The 23126-nt window shown below is 44.7% G+C and overlaps 1 protein-coding gene across 3 annotated transcripts in view; it reads right to left on the bottom strand.

Annotated features, from left to right (window-relative positions):
* Window positions 1-7524: 7524 nt before the first annotated feature.
* The window catches only part of SLC30A10 (solute carrier family 30 member 10), a 41962-nt gene continuing 26360 nt past the window's right edge, over window positions 7525-23126 (bottom strand). The window contains exons 1-4 of one of the 3 annotated variants that reach the window (XM_036932089.2): window positions 19197-20251; window positions 18489-18604; window positions 12501-12740; window positions 7525-10114 (exon numbers count right to left, since the gene is read on the bottom strand). In XM_036932089.2, the coding sequence (XP_036787984.2) occupies window positions 9633-10114; window positions 12501-12723 (705 nt within the window). In that variant the 5' untranslated portion in view covers window positions 12724-12740; window positions 18489-18604; window positions 19197-20251 and the 3' untranslated portion in view covers window positions 7525-9632. Of the gene's footprint in view, window positions 10115-12500; window positions 12741-18488; window positions 18605-19196; window positions 20252-23126 lie in introns of those variants that run through there. The other 2 variants (XM_036932082.2, XM_036932097.2) reach the window with 2 other exon arrangements.

Here is a 23126-nt window from a genome sequence, read left to right as displayed (position 1 = left end):
GCCTCCGCCCAGAGCACTGGGCCGAGCTCTCTGTATAGCACAATAATAGCTTATTGCCTAAAGGTGTGGAAGAGGCAGCCCAGCAACAGGCCAGTTACATCATCAGGGGGTTTAAGTTCAGTGAGGATCCTGGCCATAGGAACCCCAACTTTCCCACATACCTGATCACCCAGAGAACAGATCGCTGGGTGCCGGAGGTGCGGGGGTGGGAGGGTTGGGTGAAATGGGTGAAGGGGGTCAAAAGGAACAAACCTCCAGTTATAAAATAAACAAATCATGAGGAATGTAATGTACAGCATGGTGGCTATAGTTAACAATACTGTATTGCACATTGGAAAGTTGCTAAGAGAACAAATCTTAAAAGCTCTCATCACAAGAAAAATGTTTTGTAACTATGTATGGTAACTAGACTTACTGTGGTGATCACTTAACAATACACAGAAATATCAAGTCATTATGTTGCACACCTGAACTTAATATAATGCTCTATGTCAATTATATTTCAACTTTTTTAAAAAAGGTACCTGATCATAGAATTATCTCCACTTGCTGGCAGCATCTAACCCAGGACAATGCCTCACGATTTCCTTGACTCCTCCCCAGGATCACCTGACACAAGCCCAAATGCTACAGTAGGTCCTTGTGAACACCGTCTTCCTGCAATGCTTCCCATTTCCCCCTGTTGTACAGTCTCCTCTCTGCATCGAGCATTAAAACCCACGTGTTTGACCACAGGTATGTCCCTACAGGTCTTCTGGCCGGAAGACAGTGACAGAAATGGAGATTCACCTGGATTCATCTGAAGCTCTCACTGCTTCTGCCTAGAACCCTGGACACAGTAATCCTCAAGAAATAATATCCCTGTTAAGGTGCCACCTGGCCTGGGAGTGAAGGTCCTTTGGAATTGAGCCCTGATATTCCACTGAAGCCCTTCAGCACTGGGTCTGTTTTATTTTCCTACAAATAAGAACAGGGGGATTTTTTTTGGTCAGGGGCTCAGGTTTATATTTTTCATGTAATAGGGCCTCTGCCCTTGAAGAATTTAAAATCTAATCGGGTACTGACACTTGGGCTGGCCTACACTATACATTTTCGGCATTTCCACCGCAAGTAGTGAGTTCACATAGGAATAATCTAGTTAAATCTTACCTGTTAAACTAGGTATTTTGATGATCTGGCTTTCCTCAAGCATTTATGGGGTCTTTCATCCTCACAACTGCCTCATGAGGCAAGAATTACAGATGGCAAAACTGAGGCCCAGAGAACGTCTTGTTCACGGGCCTCGTACTTCCTGAGGTCAAGCAGCTGATGAGTGGCGGAGCTGGGACCTGACACCAGGTTGGCTCCGGGGCCAGAATGCTCAAGCTTCAAGCTGTCCTTCATATAGATGTTAGTTTTCATAATAAAACCTCTCTGTAAAGCCCTTTTTTATAACTTAGGTTTGGTCATGTCATAGGCCAAATCACGTCTCCACACTTGAATGCACCACACAGTGCACATTTCAACAACAGAAAGCAAAAAGCTAGAAAACAAGCACCAAGCCTCATTCCTGCCAAAAGTGGCATATTGGGTTTTTTTGCAAATACTTTTGAACATCAGATTACAACCACACTCTCACAACACTCCAGCATGATTTTCTCCATGTTCCCAGCTTTCTGAGGCAGATAGGAGACCTGGTTATTATCATCACCAACGAAGCCTGTATCAACACCAGCCACTCGGAGAATTTTCTCTTCTCTCTTCCCCTCCCTCCTCCAAGAAAATGTAGGGAGAATGCCATCACCCAGCCCTGTCATAAACTCCATGCAAACTTACCCTTGCCTCTATTAAGCCTAAAAGAACTGGTGTGACGGGCCACATCTTTTGGCTCTGTGTTGGGGCTCATTGTTATGGCTCAGACACATTTGTGACCACGTGGTGAAAATCTGAGACAATGGAGAGTCCACCACCCTTTGCCTCACAAGACAAGAAAGATCAAAGATCTGCTTCGAGGCCTGGAATCTGTCAGTTTCAGATACCAGGCGTGGAAGGGCTGCGTCCAATATCCACAGGAAATCACCCTTTGGGGCAAAGGGACACACTAACATAGAAAAGGAAGGAATCTGGAAAAAGAGAACCCAGAAAGGAAATAATCTGGTGAATGTAACTCAAAACTCAAAAAAGGGAAAATGTCTTTTTAGCATAAAAAGGACAGGCTACTGTATGATATTCACTCTCCAAGTCGTAGAGAATTCAACTTGCTGGTCCACACAGACAGCATGTGCGAGCTCCCTTAGGTATCTCTGAGCTCTTCTCTTCTGCTGAAGATAAAGGCCAAGGGGCCCCGGGGAGGGAAGGGGCCTCCGTAGCAGGCTGAGAAGACCGTTCCTCCTCCCAGAGCAGAGGGAAGCGAGGGTACACAGGAAGGCGTCCGGAGGTGGCCAGGAGGACTTCTGTAACAGCACAGATGTGAGGTGGTAAAGCTGAACCCCCGAGACGGGGGTGGAAATGGAAAAGGAAGGGCAGACATCGAGAGCCCTTTGGAGGGAACAACTAACTGAGGCTGATGACTAATAAGGCATAAGGGAGGGAAAGGGTGACATGAAATCTGGCCGTAAGGCTGGAGCTGGTTTGGGGGGAATGTAGACAGGATGTACCCACTGAACTCAGCAGAAAAGCATCAGGGAAAGCTTGTTTTAGAACTCAGTGTCTGCAGACTCTCCGAGGACATGCACAATGAGTCCTGAGCAACTGGTGGAGCTCAGGATCCAGCAGGACAGGAGGTGAGGTGGCAGATGCCATCAGCCCAGGATGACAGAGCAACATAGAGCATGTGGGGAAGGTGTCTGGATAAAATTGTTGCCCGGGAATAGTCTATTCTTGGCATTTCCCCATCTGCACCCCAGCTGAACCTTCCCCCTACGAAAGCTGTAGGGCCACCTGCCTGAAGAATGCATTCTAAGCTCTTAAGCTCTTCCCCTCTTGCTCCATCCACTGAACTACTCCGGACCAGTTTGAAATGTCCAGTCTTCCGTGAAGACATCCTTGACTCCTTTCCTCTTCACTTTCACCCATGTTGATTGTACTACTATTTAATGCTATTTAGCTTTAAATGGTGTTTGGCAGAATAGAATTACAGAGATTAGAGCAGACAGGATAAGAACACTAAGAATGCGAATGCCAGATTGAAAGTGTAAAATAATAAAATCCATTGACATTTAACTCTGCTCTCCTATCTCCTAGGAGTCCTACAGCTCTGTAAGGAAAGTAACACAGGCTTTCCTCAGTAGCTTCCTGTATAGATAAGAAAACTGAAGTGCAACAAAGCTAAGTCACTTTTCCAAAGCCTGCAACCAGTAAAACTGAGACTGAACCTTTCATTCACTGATGTGTTTATTCATTTCTCCATTCGTTCATTCAGTAAATATTTATTGAGCTACCAGCATGTGCCAGGTCCCTTGATACTGTTCGGATCACTGTGATAGGGGTTGAAGATTCCAATGGTGAATATGCAAAGCCTTCTTCTAGTGGGGTAGACAAGTAAATGTGCAATAAAATGTTACAAAGTGACAGTGCTATGAAGAAACATCAGGCAAGGTAGCAGACAGACAGAAAGGCAGAGTTCTCTTTTGGATGTAGTAGTCAGAGATTCTGTACTCTAGGCCCTGGGCTTAGTGCTCTGCTCAGACTCATTTCTGAAGGCAATTGAGAGTCACGAAATGTACAGCCCTCTCCCTTTGCAGATGCTGCCCAGGGCTTAGAACGTGCGCATTTGAGCACCAGATCCAATCCAGCACAAGATCCCTTCAACCACTCCCAGCAAACTCGGGCTAAGGGTAGCTCTCCTTTAACTCTCATAAAGTTGAATTGCCTTACTTAGCTTTAATGTAGACTATAAACTCTTAAGAGGCAAGAAATATTTGCACGCTTTCATTTACAGTAAGTATATGCTGACTAATCAGTTGACTGATTGACCTGGCAGACCCTGATGCCGGGGTTCTTGTTTGCGAAGTCGAAGAATGAACTTAGCAAACAGTCAAGGTAGGAGAGCCAGGGAGACTTTTATTGAGAGATACAGTGAGAGGACAGACAGAGCTCCTGGCGTGAGCCAGGAGGGGACGAGAGAGCCTGGGGTGGTGTGTTGTCTAGGGGACTTACAGGTGGTTGAAAGACAAAGAGCTAGGGATGCAGACCCACCAGATGGTCTCCAAATGTTTATCTTTAAAGAGACACAGTTTTCCGGACTATTTTGTAGAGTTAACATAGAAATTTACTGCTTTGATCCTTTCTCAGAATAGCAGTTTCTTAGTTTGGGAGCATATCAGTCAAGGCTGCTTGTCTTGCTTTGAAGGTGAGCTGACTTATTGACTTGATTAGGGCTGGAGGAGGAAAAGCAGCATCTGGGTAAAGTTAAAGATAAACCGGGCTTTTTAGCAGGCTAAAGTAAATTTTACAATAGCCTCATTTAATTGACACAAACAAGACATGGGCTATGCTGAGGTATTTTCTTATCGGGGAGATTTTCAAACATTTGAGGCTAAGTTACTCCTGGCTTTTTAGTTTTAACTAATTTTCACTTAAGAATGCTTATATTCCTAGTTTGATATTTTACTTTACAGAATTAATGTGACTCTGTCTTTGCTTAATTGTTTAATATGGAGTTTTGATAGGGGTCTTTTTCCAGAGGCCTTCACCCTACTCTGACTACACCCACAGGCTATGTCTCAACCCTTCCCCTTATTCAATATTTGTAAAGATGAGAGCTCACTGGAGAGATTCCCAAATGTACAGGGCCTCTCCAAAATATGCCTGACCACTCCACCATTCCCTGAATCCCAGGAGCTCCCCTCCTACACAAACCCTACTGGGTAGCCCAGGACCAAATAGGCGCCCTAGAAAACCAGGTTAGTCCAGGTTACAGAAGTCAGGTAGCTGGGTGGGCTTGTGACATTTGTGCCAAGAGGGGCCCTGGGACATCATTGTAGGTGGTGGAGAGTGGTGGGAGGGGTGTGAAGACAGCAGCAAAATGGAGACAGCAAATTAGTCCCCGTTTACTAAAACCAATCCGAAGAGTTGCTGGGTAATAAATGACCTTGAGTCAGTGAGAAAGACAGAATGAGTTCAGCTCCTTTGAGTTTATCTGCTTAACTTCCACAAACATCTAGGGCGTGTGTTTATTTTTACAAATTTTTATTTACAGCACCATTAAACCGCCTCCGCTTTTAAAGGTGTGCATATGTGCATACATCGTTGGGGGTCTTCGTGTGCCACTAGTGAACTATTTAAACTTTACATCTTAGAGTTCTAATAATTCCCCCAAATGGGACAATTACACTTTGGCAAAATCGTCAGTGAGGACAGAAGGAAGACTTTAAGCAACAAAACTCCACAATACTGTAACATAACTTCAGAGCTCCAGGAAGGGGTCCCCTGAAAATCACCATCCTTTCTGGATGATTCTCATTAGCATTCGGAGTGGGTTCAGTGTCTCTGGCCTGGCTCTGTAGCAAGAGGAGACAGTTGATCCATTTAAGCAACAATCATGAAAGTTCCATGTAAACAGTAAGGTCCAGAAAAAAAAAAAAAAACCTCAAAAGTAAGCTCCAGAAAATGACACATCGTCATTAACTAGACTCCAAATTCATAGAAACGTTTAGATTCCAGTCAGGGTCAGTCAATGTCTGATGCAAGTTCCATTTGAGCCGCCAGTTTCCCGAATCAGTAACTTCATTTCTTTCTGGGGCTGCTCACACCCAAATCTACTCAGAAGCACAAATAGGCAACAGTTTATCAGGAAAACAACAGAGCTATAGAATAGGCATTCAGTCCGTGGTCATTACTTGTCTAAATTCAACTCAAATCACGTTGTGTTGCCGTGTTCTTTCTAAACCAGCCTTCTCTTTGCAGTTTTTTTATTGCAAGAGTGTGAAGATTTATTTAAAAGCAGGAACTGTATTTTGTACTCTTGGGGAAAATAGGGTTATGATGTGGCAAAGGATTAAGTTAGCCATAAACAATAAAGTTTTTGTTTTTTTTTTAACTTCTGAGCCAGTCACTGTCAGGAACCAGGAAAAAGAAACATCGTCAACTTTAAAATTGGTGGCGAATTAAACATCTTAACCCCAAGAGTCAATTATACTGATAGTATATGGTCTCCTTTTATGGTGGGTTCATCAACTGAGGATATTCATGAGTTGAAGAGATCATCGCAGCACAAAGAGTAAATGCTTTTTTCTCCATTTCATTCACTGTTCTATTAACTGATCGGTATAATCAGATCTGTAAAGTCTTTTTTTCCAAATTATATATATTTTTAAATGTCTGAAGTTTCTATGTAGACTACTGGAATTTTTATGAATCATTTGATCTTGTCTTAAAAGTAGTTTTTAATGAGTGAATTCTGCAGAATTGATTCTATTCACGGGGATTTTGGGCTCTGGAAGGACTTTGGCAATAATATCCCTCAATTACCCTTAAGTCAGAGGTTCAGAATTAGGGGCAAACTTGCCACCAGGGGACACATGACAATGTCTGGAGACACGTTTCATTGTCACAACTGGTGGGGATATGCATTCAGTAAGGAGAGGCCAGGGAGAGTGCTAAAAATCCTACAACGGATGGACAGCCCCACACAACAAGCTGTTATTCAGGTCAAAATGTCAACAGTGTTAAGACTGAGAAAGCATAACAAAATCTCTTACTACCTCACTGGTAGGAAGCTGCCTTACTATAATCCAAAATCTACCTCAGTGATTTCTTTGACATTCCAAGCACCCATTCCCACGGAAATTTGGAGTTCCTGATTTACCTTCCCAACAGTTTGGATAGTTGGCAGCCAAAAAAAGGTAATTAAGTATGGGCAGTATTTTTAATTCTTCCTCACACAATGTTCTCCCTATTGATATTTTGTCAAATAATCCAAGGGATGGTATTTGTGAACCATGGGGCCTGGATATTCATAATGGCCAAATATCATGAAAAAAATTTAACCTCTCTTTTCAAAAAACAAAGTTGAAGTTTGGAAAATAAAAGCAGACATAGTACTTCCCACAGTTGTTGCTGAAATAATGCGGAAAATATTCTTTCCCTTGAAATAGAAGGACGCTGAACAGAAGTCAGTGCTACACCTGCGTCCTCCAGGTGAGCACGCGGGACTGCTGCTCCAGCCCAAACGCGCTGAGGACGCCCTAGCCGGAAAAATTATGTTTGGCTCTTAAAAAAGAATTTTCTGGAATTAACCTAGGCACACAGGAACACTAAACTGAGTGACAGTGGTTTTCTAATCTTAGAGAAAAACAGTATTGTTTAGATCCACTTTTCATCAGGCACTACTGTTACCAAGCAGCATTGAGTCAAAGGGAAAAAGAAAAGTCATGCATGTCCTTGGGAAGATTAAATGCAGGGCAATTAAAGGAGAGGAAAACCCAAGTAAAAATGCGAGACGGCATCACAGTAGCTGAGAGGGGAAAGGCAGCCACCTACCCTGGCACAAAAATACTGCATTAATTAGCTGGTTTGAACATTATTAAATACGTGCCACCAAAGTGTCTTATACCAGTATTATTTTACTAGCTCTAGACCAAAATTTGATATTATTTTATTGGCTCTAGTCCATAATTTGATGTTCCTAAGTGTCTAGCAACAAATTTCTCTGAGGTTAGATTTAATTATATTGGAATTAAGTGCCTTTTCCTTTCCAGAAAAATGCTTTAGAGATTAAATTTACAGAACACTATTTGGATGTAAACTAATAGGCAATCCTTTAGCCAACTGAACAAAAATTATAGATTTGTGATTTTTCCTTTTAATAAAAGCAAAATGGTGAGAAATCAAATTAGACTTTTAAATCTGGAATTGAGACAAATTTCTTCTTTCACTCCAAATCATCTCAGCCAACAATTATTCCAGAAGAATTTGGTCCATGTATCACCTTGACGTGTTTCATAGAGAGGCCCTGTTTTTTATGAGTACATGACAAAATATTAACATTAAAAATAAAAATGTTTTCTTAAATTTTACCCCTTTCTTAGCTCCATAGTATATATGTAGCCTAGTCCAAAATACTCCTAAGGATAAAAACATATTTAGGTATTCTTCTATTTACCTCATTTATGGACAATTTAAACTCAGATAATACATTTTTGAGGTATGAAAAGATTCCTATCCTACTGATCATAGTTGCTTACTTATTTCAGACTTGGAATTTAAGAAAGCCACCTTTTTAAAGCGGTGTTTGTGCTGAAAAAATGTGGGTGTTTTTTCCATTAGCAACCCGGCATTTCTGGTAAGTACTGTGCAGACTCTAAAGAGGACTCGGTGCTTACAGTCTGAGATGATCATTTTCAATTTTACAACCCATTAAAGAAGATTCTAGTTCTCTAGTAAGGTACCTCCAATTTTCTCATACCTATTTGGAGACTGTTCTGATTAAAATATTGCTGCTTAAACAATTTGTTAAATACATGGCAGATTTGTCTCCAATACTAATATAGGTTAGTTACGGGTCCAAACTAGCTTCTAGCACATTTATTTGAACTTGGTAATATGGGTCAGAGACATACAAAAAAAGTGTAAACTCTTCAAAATACATTGAAGGCAGCAATTAAATTCTCATTTCTCCCTGCACATTTGCCCATTAAGTTACTAGTTGGCAACTATAATAAATACCTTAAAATACGTCTAATTAAAGAAAAGACAATCTAGTTATTTTTTTGGCAGGAATGAATACTCAATGTCATATATTCGAGAAATACTTCATTTTCTCCAGGTAAATGCTACACTGATCAATGTGATCACATCAAAGAAGACTCAAAGGAAACTGGAACAACTAAGTCATTATTAAGCAATAAATGAAGACAGTTCCAACTGGACTGACTCTACAAGATAGTGTGTAAGTACTTATGTCACACTTCAGGAAGCAGAAATATTCCCAAAATTCCAAGTGAAAAAAAAGCATACTATATATTTAAACATTTGAAACACACTATAGCTGTAGTTCACAGCAAAAAGGACACGTTTTCTCTCCACCTCATAAAACCAAGAGGTAGTCGCAAAGCATTTTCCTCCTACCCTCTGCCCTTAAACTCTACTTCTTCTAATGTTCTGAGAGCATTTTCCACCTTCATGGGCATTTATTTGATATTTATTCAAAAATGAGTCGAAAATGACAGAATTACCTAACTTTCCTCTTTTATGATCTTATAGTGGAATTGGGGGAAAAAATAGCTATTATGGTTATTAAAGATTTTTGACGTACTTGGCTATGAGCTCACCTGAGAGTCAGCTACAAGTTCTAATTAGTTTAAAACAAAAACTACTTTGAATCCTGTGTCCACGGCCATTCAGTCCCAGTGTTCAATGTCCCTGATACATATACAAGAGTAGTTGGCTTCAGGGAATAATTGTCCAAAATGTCCAAACTAAAACGGTCGAAGAAGAGCAGCAGAAGACACCCAGGACAATGTAAAGGGTTCTCAGTCACATGAAAATGAAGACACACTCAACTAACATCCCAGCCAACCCACCCGCGCTGAACGCGGACAGCGCGCACGGCAGGCTTGGGCAGGGCCTACCGCCCGCACGGCTCCCTCCACAAGCCAGGCTGCTGCTTCCAGCGGGCCTCATCGATGCAGTCTGTTTAAGGGGGCGCCAGGTTAAAAATGTGTACTGCTGGCAAGACCTTGGTCCTCCTGAGTTTTGCTGACAGCTTGTCCGTGGTCACTCAGACAGCCTTCCAGAGATACTTCGATAGCCACGTCTGTGCTTTCTCTCTGGTATGGGTCCAGAGGGGGGCAGCCATTGTGCTCAGCACAGCCATTGACGTGGGCCAGAGGCAGCGCCCTGGGGGGACAGCACAGCTGCTTCTCGCAGGCTCTGGAGATGCAGGGTGCGCTGCAGAGCAGCAGCAGGTCCTTCTCTTCCAGGGGCTCCTTCAAGTCCACATGCTCAAACTGGATGGTCACATTGTGGATTCCCGCCTGGTGGAAGATTTCTCGAATTTTTACACTGGCATCCTGATATTCTCTGTCCTTCTGATACTTGATATGCAGGGTGGCAATGATCTTCCCATTTATAAGCTCCCAGATGTGCACCTCATGTACACTGCTAATTCCAGGCACGGCAGAGAGTTTACTCACTAGAATAGAGAAGAGCAAATAATAACTAAGGTGAGTGCTATATCTGGAGCATGCAGCCACTACAGGAGGGACGTGGTCCCTTTAAACATTCTCACCACAATGATACATTTACTGAGTAATAGGAAGAAAGATAGCTGTGCCTGTATGGGTACATTTCCCCATACTCCTTCTCCCCTCTGACTTCCTACATCATACATGGTTAATCCACAAAAGGCAATTTAAGGAAATTAACAACCAAAACCCCTGCCCAGGGTTGCTGAGTTTGCAAGGGAAGGGAATGGACACTCTAACGGACGGCCAGTGCGAGTATAAAGTAGGATGCCTTTTTTAAAGGGGGTAGTTTGGCAATAGGGTTTGAAAACTTTTACCAGCAATTCTAGTACTAAGAATTTAACCCAAAAGAAATAGCCAAGTATTTATGTACAGGAATGGCTCGTCGGTCAATGCTCTTTGTATTAATGAATAAAATGGAAACAACAAGGAAATAGTTAAATCAATTACATAATGGAATTTGATGCAGCCATTAAGAAAGTGGCATATTTAAGGATATGCAAAAAGGTATATAAGGTATTTTTCAATGAAAAATCAAATAGCTAAACCGTATGTATGGCATGGTCCTTTTATCCTTTTTTAATAAAAAAAAAAGTATCAGTGAATATACATACACAAATAAATTTTTTAGGTACTGTAGGTTTTTTGACTAACTTACAAAAATATTGAGCATGGTCATATCTTGGGGGGGTAAAATTATAAGAGATTTCTATTTTCTTATTTAGGCTTTTCTGTGTGTTTTCCATACTTTCTAAAGTGACTGCGTATTTGGAGAGATGATACTGAAGAGTGATTGTGAGCAAAGACCTTGTGCCAGCTAGAGTTTGAATCCCAGTTCAATCATTTACCTGCATGACCTTGGACTATTACCTACCCGCTCTCTGCTTGGGTTGCCTTATCTGTATATTAGGAGTGGTAACAAGAGTACCTTATAGGTTATAGTAAGTTAATTATATTATAAAATACTCATTATTCATATATCTATGTATGTATAATATATTTTCACATATTTATATATTTACATATATGTTTGTTATATAAACTTCATATAAGAACTTAAGAACACCTAGCATGTAACAAGTGCCATAAAGTGTTGCTATTGTCATTGTTATTTTCTTTAAACACCTGTTTTTAAACACGTACATCACTTTGTTAAGAGGCCAGATGAGCCATTCCATGTCACTAATTGTCTGGTGTGTTTATCTGGTTCCCTCAGGTGGGAGAGAAGCTGGAGGCAAAGACAATGCTGTGTACCTGCTCCTCGCTGCCTCCCTCCCCCACCGCCTGTCTCCTCTGCCTGCAGCTTTGGGCAAATAGTAGCCACACAGGCCAAAGAAGAGGTGAAAAAAGGAAAAAGCACATCTAGGGGAAAAGATCCTAGAGGAGCACGTTTGCCAACGGGTCCCAGTGCGTGCTACTAAACAGAGGGCCAGCAGGACCGTGACCTTCCCAGAGCAGTCACCCCACAATCGCTCCCTCAGAGGGGACAGGCTGGCCATGGCCACACAAGGTATTATTAAGACCCGTTCAAACCTAAGGTCAGGTATTTGTCATGAAATGAGGTCCCCGACTTTGAGCCCCATAGTGGGCCTGGGCTCTATTTCATGTTTACTGGATCGCTAGTGAAGCAATGACAGATAGAATAAGAGCAAATATTCATGAAAATGTTTTTTTTCCATTAGAACATACTCTCCATTTAGAAACACTAGAAATAAAGTTGCACATTCAATTTCTCACCCATCCAGATAGTTCCCATTAGAAAATGCTATAAAGTCTCTAAAAGTTTTATCCTCAGGTGCACATAACTAAAGTGGGAGTTTGACCTGTTTGAGCAAAGAAACAGATTTCATTATTGAAGGAGGTTGCGAATGGTCTGGATTTAAAACAGTCCTTTTTACAGTGATAGATCGACATGGTGACTTGTATGTCCATAAAAAATCAATTAACTGGAAAGCAGGGTCTAGAATACAAATGAATGATTCATGTTTTCAGAATAAGGATAATAAAAATCAAGGTCTTGACAGAGTGGCCTCACTCTGAGTTAAATACAGCTTTGACATGAGGGTAAATTGCCCACGAATAGGTATTGCCCAAACACTATATTCTCAGACTTCTGCAGCTGAGCCAGACAATCATGGGCGGCAAAGGACCTTTGGCTCTTACAGCTGTCAGTCACTTTATGCGGCTACAAAACATATGATAGATGTCTTTGCTGCCTGGTGACATTTCATTATTTCAGGACACATGGATCAAACCCTGTCTGACATCACGCTGGCCCTCTGACCTGAACACACGAAGTGGGCCATGGTTCCAGGTCACCATCGTCTGACTTACTCAGCTCTTCCACGTTGACTCCTTTGGGGACCATCTGCAGCAGAATGGCAGCGGTCTCCTTCATGAGTGGGAAGGCCGATGACAAAATGATGATGACCATGGCGACAGTCAGGCTGGGGTCGATGTAGCACTGCCAGTTACATGCATCCTCGGGCTTCAGAGGAAGCACATAGAATATGATGGCTGTGATCACCACAACCACCGACCCCAGGGCATCTCCCATCACATGCAGAAGTACACCTGCCAGGAAGACAGAAAGACGGCTAAGGCGCAGATCCAGCCATGCGGCACTCATTTGACTTGGGTTCCCAAGGCTATGAATACTTGTTGGTATGTGTTTTCTTTTTGGTTAGATCAGTAGGACACATTAGAATGAAAAAGTAATGGCAACTGCTTCACAGAACACAAAACCTCAGGCCACCATCCCAGGTGCTAAAGAATCTGGAACAGCCTGGGAAGATTCTGAGCTGCTGACTTGTGGGCAGAGGGACTGTGCGTGTTCACAGTGCCACACTGCTGCCACCTGCCACCCCGCAGAAGGCACTGAGCAGAGAAACAGAAGCTGAGCAAGTGGTTTCTTTCCCTTTTCAGACAAGTGTCTGTACTTGAAATCGCTTTAAACATTTTTAGGAAGAGAGAGAACCAAGATATATCAAGAGAGAGGTTCTTTTTATTCTGCTATCCCTCTGTCTTGATCCGTTCTCCTCCCTTCATTATGTGCATTTGCCAACTTCTCACTCAGCCCAATGTCGTTGAGGCTGCCTTTGGTTTAAGAGGTCCTTGAGAACAGGGACTCCAGCAGCATTCCCGCTGAATAAAGAGCCATTCGTCAGAATAAAATAAAAGTAAAATGCTGCAGATAATCAGAAATATTGTGGATACCTTTAATTAAGGGAACCATTCCTAAAGGTTTGATTATGATACAGAAAGCATGCAATCCTACCAAAGAAGAGCTGGGGGTCCAATTGCTAGACACAGACGAAACTGGGAGTTAGTGAGCTAGGGGCAAACGTAGTCAGAAGGCTCATAAAACATAAACACAAAAGCAACATCAGAATCTTGCTATTTGAATTATGGTTTTCAGATTAGCAGTATCAGCAACTCCTGGAAGCTTACAGAAATGCAGACTCACAGGGCCCTCCTCGGACCTGCTGAATCTGATTCTGCATTTTAACTAGATTCAAATGCATATAAAAGTTTCCAAATTTACTGCTCTAGAACAAATCACATAGAAGAAAGGTCTGCTTTATTGACCTAATTCTTCTTCTTGGCAACACTTCTAGTGTTCTGAGCAGCATCATAGGAAAAACAGCACTTTGTAAACAAACGAAATGTAATTTGTGGCAACTTGTCCCCCAGAAAAGACAGGAATAAAAAGAATCCCACACTTCCTTCTGGTAATTGCATCCTGACTGAACAAAACATTAAACAGTGGCATTTTCCAATTCTGTGCTTTCTCCCCAACTCCACCCCAAAGGAGCATCTTATTCCCCAGTTTGAGGAACAAAACGTTCCCGGTACACCTGGCTCCTCCTTGAGCAACTGAATATCAGTTTTAACCTTCTCCAAGGCAGTACAAAATACTACCATAAAAATAGGAAGACCAAATACTTCCTATTGCAATTGACAAGGATTTCACGGCCTGACAGTCTGTTACTCTGTTGCCTGCATGTCCGCCTCATTTCCTCCATTAGACTCTAGGTAGCATGAAGGTGAGAGTCACACCCTGCACCTCCCTTATTTACATTTTAGCACTGCAGGTGTAGAGGGAAGGTACTCAATAAAACAGTATTTATAAAAATAAAATAGTCATTACTGCCATGACCTGGAGTAACTGCTGTCTTTTCCTTAATAACAATAACTATGATGCTAGCTAACAGGCATGCACCAGAGGTTGTATGTTCACTAAATGTATTTACACATTAAGGACTCGCTGAAGTGGTTACTTTTATTCTACAAATGAGGAGACATAGGCATAGACTAGCGAAGTAACTTATCTAAGAGCACATGGATAGGAAGTGTGAGAGTGGGGATATAAGTCTGGGTGGTCTGGCTTAAGAACCACAGTGCATCCTGCTCATATAAGACCTAAGTTCCAGTTTCAGGTTTCCCTTCTGAGAAATCTCATTCTTAGTTCCTATAGCTCCTGAGAATTATATAAAATACCATTCAAACCTATTTTGCTCATAATCCACAGACAGAACCCTACTTTGCATCCTAGCACACACACAGGCACATGCTGAAACAAATGTTTTGTGAAAAAACTAAATTTATCCTTACATGTGATTTATTACTATTTTCTATTCAATTTCATTCAATGCTAGTTAAATTTCTAAATGCTGATCATACTTTACTAAGTTGTTTTTATGACCCAAACTAACATGTCCTTCAGTTGGGAAAAACTGCTTAAAGCAGCACCACTTCACTACACTTTGGGACTGAGTATTACACCATGTTTTCTGACCCCCCATGTATGAACAAAGAAGGCATGGTCATTATGCTCTGGGGACCGAAGTCCACCGGCAGGACGCTGAGTTAAATGCATCCATCACCTCCAGATGGGAAGTCACAGGGAAGGCTTTTTGAGAGATGGGTAGTTTGAGCAAGACTCCGAAGGGGAGACAGACTCCAACAGGCAGCAATATCCCAGCCAGAGCGAACTCAGAGAGAAGGTCGTCCAGGCGAAGAACCCCAGGGGGGCTGCAGATGAAGACAAGCTTGTCAGGCAGCATGGGAAACGGGGACACTAAGGGTGGAGGGAGGGACCCCAAGAGTCATTATATGAATCATGGACCGTACGAAAGCCAACCTCGCTGAGCAACGAGACCCTCATCTGTGAAATGGGGATGACGGTTATATCTGCCTCATTTCTCTGGCTGGGAGGTGATGACAATTATGAGCACCGTTTGTTGAGAGGGTCCTCTGTGCTGTTCCGACCACTCACGGAGCTCTCAGAACACAGGGAGCTTGGCTTGTCACCATTATACAGACAAGGAAGCTGAAGCTCCAAGAGGCTAAGTTGCTTGCCTAAGGTAACCGAGCTGGTAGAAGGCAGAACCCAAGCAGACCTCACCTCACTATCAGTGTGCATTAAATGGTGGGGGGATGGGGAAACAGTTTAGGGGTGACGAGAAGGGCAGAAATGTCTAGAAAGGGATAGTGACATCTGAACAGCATGCCCTTGAATGTCAGCAGTATTAGGACCTTGTTCTGAATGCCATTCAGGTATCGGAGAAGACTCTGGGGTGACCACATCTAAGATTCAGAAAGACACACCAGGCAGCATTATCTGAGGAACAAAAATCACCACTTAAAAGGCAACTAAATCATCCGATTAGTCATAAGGCTCCAAGGTTAGCTTTGCAATGACAGGGTGGCTCAGCACTTGACCCTCATTGTTGTCTTCAGATGAAAAACAAAAGACAAAAATACTGGCATATAACATGGCAATTTGACATAAGCGGACATTGGATAATTATCCCAGTGCTCAGAAAAGCCATCAGCGCTGTTGAATTCATGGAATAGCCAGAAACACAGTGCCTCAGCACTGGACATTAGCAAGTGGTTATGGAAGGATGAGAGAGCTTTGCTATTGGGAAAAAAATAAGAACTAGAAAGAAACATCTCACCGAAGGACATGTACATTCAGAAGAAGGCAAGATTGCTATTCGTCTATTTACAGTTATACTGAAATGTAAAGGGCTAATTGTCTTTCCGACACTGTCACATTTCTAATGCATCGTGTTTGATCCCATTAAATGAAGTCGACCACTACCTTGCACGTTGACGAGACTCATTTTAAGGACTGTGCCTTCCCTGTGCTTTGCAATAGAAGATGGAGTGTGTTTCTCAGTAGGCCATTTTTCTTATTCTATTGGAACAAGAGAAACAGTATTGAACACCAACAGATGGTTTCTGTTCACAGCACCCCCATGGGATGTTTGTTCCCCTGCAGATCTGGGGGGACAGTCCTTCTTTCAGAAGCAGTGGCCTAAGTGTTGGAAATGTGAACATTCCGTGCACTGTGTACCCTGGAGATCCTGTGTGGAGTTTAGAGGCTGTGTGTGATGATGGGAAGAGGGAGACATTCCAAGCAGGAGCCCAGGATACCAGCCCTGCCTCTGTCTGTCGCTAGATGGGGTGACTTGGGGCACCACCTGACCCTCTAGACTCAGTGTCCTTAGCTGTAAAATGAAGAGGGCGCTGTCCATTCTCCCCAAGACCTTTCCAGCTCTAACATTCTGTGGCCCCTCTCTGACTCATGGCTGCAAGGACACAGGACCTAAGGCGAGGCCAGCCCCCCACTTAGCCCGAGACATGGACACTGTTAGCCAAGGCACGGGCACTGAGCTCACCCTTGCAGAAGAGCACAGGTTACATAGAGCCAGGCAATTGCACTCACTACTGAGTAACAATAGTCTCTGCCTGGTAAGATTGTTACAATACTAAGTGTCTCATTCATGAATGGTGCCTGGCACAAGGTATGTACTCCATTAAGTTGTAGCTACTCTTCCTGCCATTTTTGTGAGCGCTCTACATACTGTATGTCACAAGAACCCCATAAAGCAGATACGATTATTATTCCCCTTTTGAAGAGGAGGGGACTGCAGGCTTAGAGAGGGCCAGTAACTTGTCAAAGCCACAGAGTCTGAAGTGGCAGGGCCAGGACCCAAACCCAGACAGCTTGAGCTCAAACCAAATCTTCCAGCCACTGCATTATGCACCCGTTAGAAGCCAGAGGGGCGCTTTTGCTAGTGCCTGGGGACCACAGGGCTTAGCCAGACAATGAGGCACTTACACTGACATTTTTCTACCCAGGAGCTCCAATAGCTTTGGACTCAAAAGTAGCAAGTTTCTCCTACATTATGCTTCCCAAAACAGGTCCACAATACCCACTAGCCCTTACTCTCATTCCTCTTTGCTCTTTCTCTGAAAGATAAGAATGAATAATTAACAGAACGTGCTTGGAAAGGTGAAAGTGCTATAATGGTGAATTCCATCTCAGAAACCTTCAATGTAGCGTTTTTAAACTGAACCTTGAAAAGTAAAGACAAAAAAGGATCATGATTTTTCAATAAAGATTGCTTTAGATTCACCACCACCCACGCTCTTTAGAAATTCCCCCAATGCAGCTCCATTACAAAAAACTAATTTATTTAGATGTTTTTAGGGGCTCATGCCTTGTTTTCTGATTGTCCCTATAGATCCATTCTGGGTATCAAAACTCTCAAAAATGAAGGGGTGTCCTGGATTATTCATTTTTCTTCATATCATTTCCATCTAATCCCCACTACAGGCATTCCCCAAAACATCTGAGGGAAAGGGCTGCATAATCTTTCTCGAGACTCTCAGCGTCAGGAGTGGGGACTGACCCTTCGGCGCCCAGTCTGAAGCAGAACCTGTGCCCAAGAGGTGAAAAGGAGCTATGTTGGTGTCTGGCGAGAAATGCACCTCTGACCTCCCTGGGCTGGCCTCTGCCCAGGGCTTGCGACCTTGAGGAACGCTAGCGAATGGCCTTCCACATGCCTCACCAGAGCCCCAACTTGGGGCCTGGAGGGGGAGGGTCAGGTGGGCCAACAGACCCATCACAGAACCACTGTTTCTGGCAGAAAATAACTGAGGCACCGAGGGTCATTCAGCAACGCCACCACCCTCTCCCCACCTGTATCAAAACCACACTCAGTTAGCAAGGGCTGCATTCTATGCCAGTGGTACCCACGGTGGGGCAGAAGCAGACATGCCACAGGCCTGTGACGCTCTGGAGTAGCAGCATCAGCATGGGTCTAAGGGCAGCGAGATAAATCAGCAGCAGCTAGTGCCTCCCGCAAACTCGATGCCGTGATTAGGCAAGAGCTGGGCCATAGTCTACGCAGGTCAATGGCCCGCCTTCTAATGCACCTTACTAAACGGCAAACAGAAATGAAGGGTACGGCACAGCCCCCAGATCCTACTGTAAAGGGTTTCCAATTGATGCCAAGTCACCCCTACCTCTGATATTCAGGGCTTCGGACTTCTTCTCCTTTTTCACAGTCTCCTCTGGCTCATTCTGGGTGTTCAGGGAATCACCTGCATTCAAAGAAGAAACCTTGTGTTGTGTATAAGTTCTACAAACAAAAAGAACCAATGAACTCAAAACCAGTTTTGTTATTTTAAAATCCTATTAGCTTACCAGATCCCCCCCGCTCCCCCGACCTCTCCATACACACAGCCCAGCATAGTACACTATGGCCTGGAAACAAGCCTTGTGATCTTCCTCCCCCATTCTCCACTTTTGGACTTCATGCACTCTTCCATTCCAGTTAAAATTAAATAACCTGTACCTCCCAAGGGGACAGAGGATGGTCAAAGGGGGAGAGAAAAAATCTAGGCGCAGCTAGCAGCTCCTGAAGGGGCAGCGTTTGGGGAGTGCTATCTGTTGCCCAATAAAAATAACTGAAATCTGAGAAAATCAATTCTTCTATACAGAGACAATCAGCAGTAGGGAAAGGAGACAAAGGCTGGCCGAGGATGCAGAAAAAAAAAAAAAAGAAATCGTAAGCGGTATGTTAAGTTAGCAGAAGAGAATTAAAGCCGAACTGCAGAGGAAATGGACTGGAAAAGAAATAGAAAGCAGAGGGCGTGGGCTGAGGAGGAAGGACCGGGCACGCAGGAGGGGAGGAAAGGCAGGGAGGGCCGGAGGATGCACCCGAAAGGCACCTGCTGCGTTTGAGGACACGGTCGCCGGCTCTTCCGCCTTCCTCTCCCCCGCGGCCGCGCTGAGCGTCCCCGGCGAGGCCCCGGGGGCCGTCGCGGAGGCGGCGCGCCCCCCGCCCTCGGCGCCTTGCGGCCCCGCGAAAGCGCCGTGAGCCCCGCGCTCGGCCGGCGGCTGCTTCGGGCGGCGGCGGCGGCCGCAGCCGGCGAAACAGGCGGCGCAGTCCTGGAAGACGAGCAGCCCCACCACGTTGACGGCCAGCCCCAGGGCGCCGACGATAAGCACCAGCTGGGGGTCGTCGATGCGCTCGGGCCGGGCCAGGCGCAGCACGGCGTCCACGGCGATGGTGAAGCACAGCGCGGTGAGGAAGACGGCGTTGCTCAGCGCACCCACCACCTCGGCGCGGCTGTAGCCGTACGTGGCCCGGGAGCCCCGCGCGGGGCGGCGCGCGATGTAGCCGGAGCCCAGCCCCACGCACAGCGAGATCAGGTCGGACAGCATGTTGAAGGAGTCGGAGAGCAGCGCGATGGAGTTGCCCAGGTGGCCCGAGACCAGCTCGGCCACGAAGAAGACGGCGGTGAGCACGAGCATGAAGAGCAGCCGGCACGTCCTGCCCGAGTAGCGGCCCATCTCCCCGCAGGGCGCGCGGCGCGGCGCCGCCTCCGCAGCTGGGGGCGCGGCCGGGCGCCCCTGACTCGCCGCACCAGCCGCGCGCCTGCCTGCAGCCCGGCGCCCGCGCTGAGTGCTTTATAAGGCGCGGCAGAGCGCCCCCAGGCCCGCACGGCCAGAGTCTAAAGGACTCGGACACGCCGGCGGGATCTGGAGACCGTGCGCGCCGCCCGCGGCCCCTTCCCCCTCGCTCGCGTCCTGGCCTCGCTGGGCAGCAGGCCACCGGCCAAGGTCTGTCCTGTCGGGCAGGGCTGGACGGAGAGGGGAGCTGCAGAGTGGAGGGCCCGCGTCCGACGTCTCCCCTCGCAGACGCCCCCAGAGGTGGGATTCCTCCGATGACCCCCGCTTCTCCAGTCAGCTCCTCAGAGCTCTCAGTGCCCCAACTATTGACTCAGCGATGAGGACCTTGACTATGGGTGTGTTCCCTGGGGCGGCCGTGGACAGCTTCACGTACGTGCTTGCATTACAGATTCTATATTAACCCGGGAAGGCTTGGGGCCAACCCTGCCCTTCAAGTGCTTCCTGCTTTGCGTTTGGCGAGGTTTGGGCTGAATCCCCCTCTCAGCACCCCACTCCATTCCCACCCGTGGTGTATAGCTGGTGTGTCCTCTCTTCTTGCTCATGGCCTTCATAAAGAGCACATTGTCGTTTCTGTCACCCCCTCATGGCACAGTATCACCCCTCTTCCTCCCCCACCCTCCACTTTAGGATCTTCATCCCAAGGCCTCCTTCCTGGGGTGAACTGCAGGCAGCCCCGGAGGACAGCACAGACCACACTCCCAATCAGCACCCAGAAATGCAGTTTCTCTGAGGTAGACACAAGTCCTTTGACCACCAAAGGAGCCAGGGTGGCCTCCTTGCTTCATTCTCCACTGGAGAGAATATTGTGCTCACCACCGTGTGCCCCTAAAGAGCATGACCTGATACTCATTGCTCAGTGCCTGACCCACTTAAAGGTTTATTCCAAATAGAGACTTTCCTGTTGACAAGAGGCTCTGTTCCAAGTAAAACTTATCCAGGAGAGAACTATCTCCAGGACTCCAGGGAAAGGTGGAGGGACAGAACCTATGAAGGGTATTTGCTGTCAGTCAGGAAGTGGGGTGCAGGAAGCCCTGCAGGTTTCCTTATGGGGTTGGTTTGTTTTATATACTCTTGTCTTATTCCAAAAAGGATCTGAAAACGAAGTCTAATGACTTCTCTTTCCCCTCCCCAACCCAACCCCTGGACCTTTAACCATTCCTGAAAAAACACATCTGTTTTTGGCTTGGAAATGAATAAACAATTTCTCACTCCAAAAAAAAAAAAAAAAGACAACACAGAATCCACACTAGCAGAACATTCTGATGCTAGCCCCATTCATCACCTTGGCCTTGTGAAACGTGATCCTATCTTTTAATGCTCTCTGAGGGTCCCCAGTGAGTATGCTACATAAAACATCCTTGATCCAGGGGTTCCACCTTATGCCAGATAAGCCTCCAAACCGCTTTCCCTCTCTACCTCCAGGAAGAGATCTCTGAGAACTTGAGAAAAGTGATCATTTACAACAGTCTCTAGTATTAGAATGATCAGCAGTTTCAAAGAAAGAGATACAGGTCCATGAAAGTTTTGAAGTTGTGTGGCCCAGACAAGTTCCTTAGTTGTCCGGGGCAGTCTTCACTACTTTAAGAAGGGAATAGTAAGAGTGCCTCTTCATAGGGTTGTGTGTGTTAAAGGAATTAGTAAGTCTAAAGTGATTATAACATAGTTAGCACTCAATAAATGTTAGCTGTTTATTAAAACACAGCAGACAGCAAGAAAGACACTGGTGGGGTGAGGAGCAAGGGACTGGGTGGGAGGAGGGGAGAGCAAAGTCATCCAGAGATCCACATGTCATCCTCAGCATATTACATTAGCACTAGTATGACAGCACGCATGTGACAGAATTGCTTCTGAGCCACAGGTGACATACTATAACACAAAGATATGCTAGAGTACTGCTGCCTCGCCAGTTTCTGGTTTATGCTGTCTTCAGACTTTGAGACCCCTGAAACATGCAACATACAGCAGCAAGCAAAGCTGTCCATAACACGGCGAGACCTTCTGAAAATCTCTTGACAGTGCCAGTGTGGTCCCGGCTGATAGCATTTCTTTGTCCTTCACACAGAAAGAAAAACCTGACCAGCAGAAATATATCACATTTGCCTGTGACCCAGTCGGTCTCCTAGGCCAAGGCAGATATTAAGAATTAGGTCCCAGGAGGGCAGTGGATGGGCCTAGAGAGCCAGCAGCTGAGGAGGCACAGGAGGGAGCTGTCAGTGTCTGAGGTGCCCTGCCCAGGGTCTAGTTCCTGACTTTAGAAAGGTAAGGTGGCTACAAAATACTGAAAAAAAATGTTTTGCCTGAGTACGTATGATTATACATATGGTTTATCTATACACTATATAATCTAAATTAATTGACAAAAACATGGACTGCATCTTACACTTGACTAAATTACAAGGTTTCAGTAGCTATTGTTGATGAGCTCTGCCTCAGCTCAGCCTGTGCTGAGTTTACAGGCGTTGTCTCATTTCATCCTCTCTACAGCGCCATAAAATACTGTTTTATAGGTGAGGAACCTAAAGCCCAGTGATTTCAAGTAATTTGCCCAAGATCAGACACTCTGCAAGTGACCAAACTGAGATCTGATCTCGGCATCAAGCAATAGAGTTTATATTCTTCATCCCCACATTATGCTAACTTAATCCTTTTTAACATTTCTTTTGTTCATTTGTAAACAAAGGAAAGGATCTTTTTTAAGTTCATTTTTTATTGGTCCAGACATTGATCTGCTACAACTTGTAAAGTCAGAGATCATGACACTAAAAGTTCTTTCTACACTGGTATTGACCCAGAAATCAACAAACCTTTTATTTTTAGAAATTGAAAAAACAGCTGGGTTTGTTTTTATGTTTTTCTATTTGACAAGAGATGATGCTCCCTTTAGGGAAGAGAATGAACATCTTGTCAAGGCATCAAATTCGTATTCAAAATAAGTAGCTCTTTTTTCCCATAGATCCTGCCTCCAGATTTTAAATACATATTTTAAATACATCATCAAAACATGGAGACTTCTCACCATTAGCCCAACTCTAAACACACAGAGCATGAATACAATGTGATGACTTTCCAAAAGGAAACTGCTTCTCCCCATACTGAGGAATCTGTGTACACATCAGTTCTTCACTGGTATATTTATATGTACTGTAACACTTTGTAACCCAAGGGTACTTTTTGAACCCAGAGGT

The sequence above is a fragment of the Manis pentadactyla genome, chromosome 19, assembly GCF_030020395.1.
Source record: "Manis pentadactyla isolate mManPen7 chromosome 19, mManPen7.hap1, whole genome shotgun sequence".
Classification (NCBI taxonomy): Eukaryota; Metazoa; Chordata; class Mammalia; order Pholidota; family Manidae; genus Manis; species Manis pentadactyla.
The sequence above is the reverse complement of the archived record's forward strand: the minus strand, read 5'-3'. Positions and strand labels throughout refer to the sequence as shown.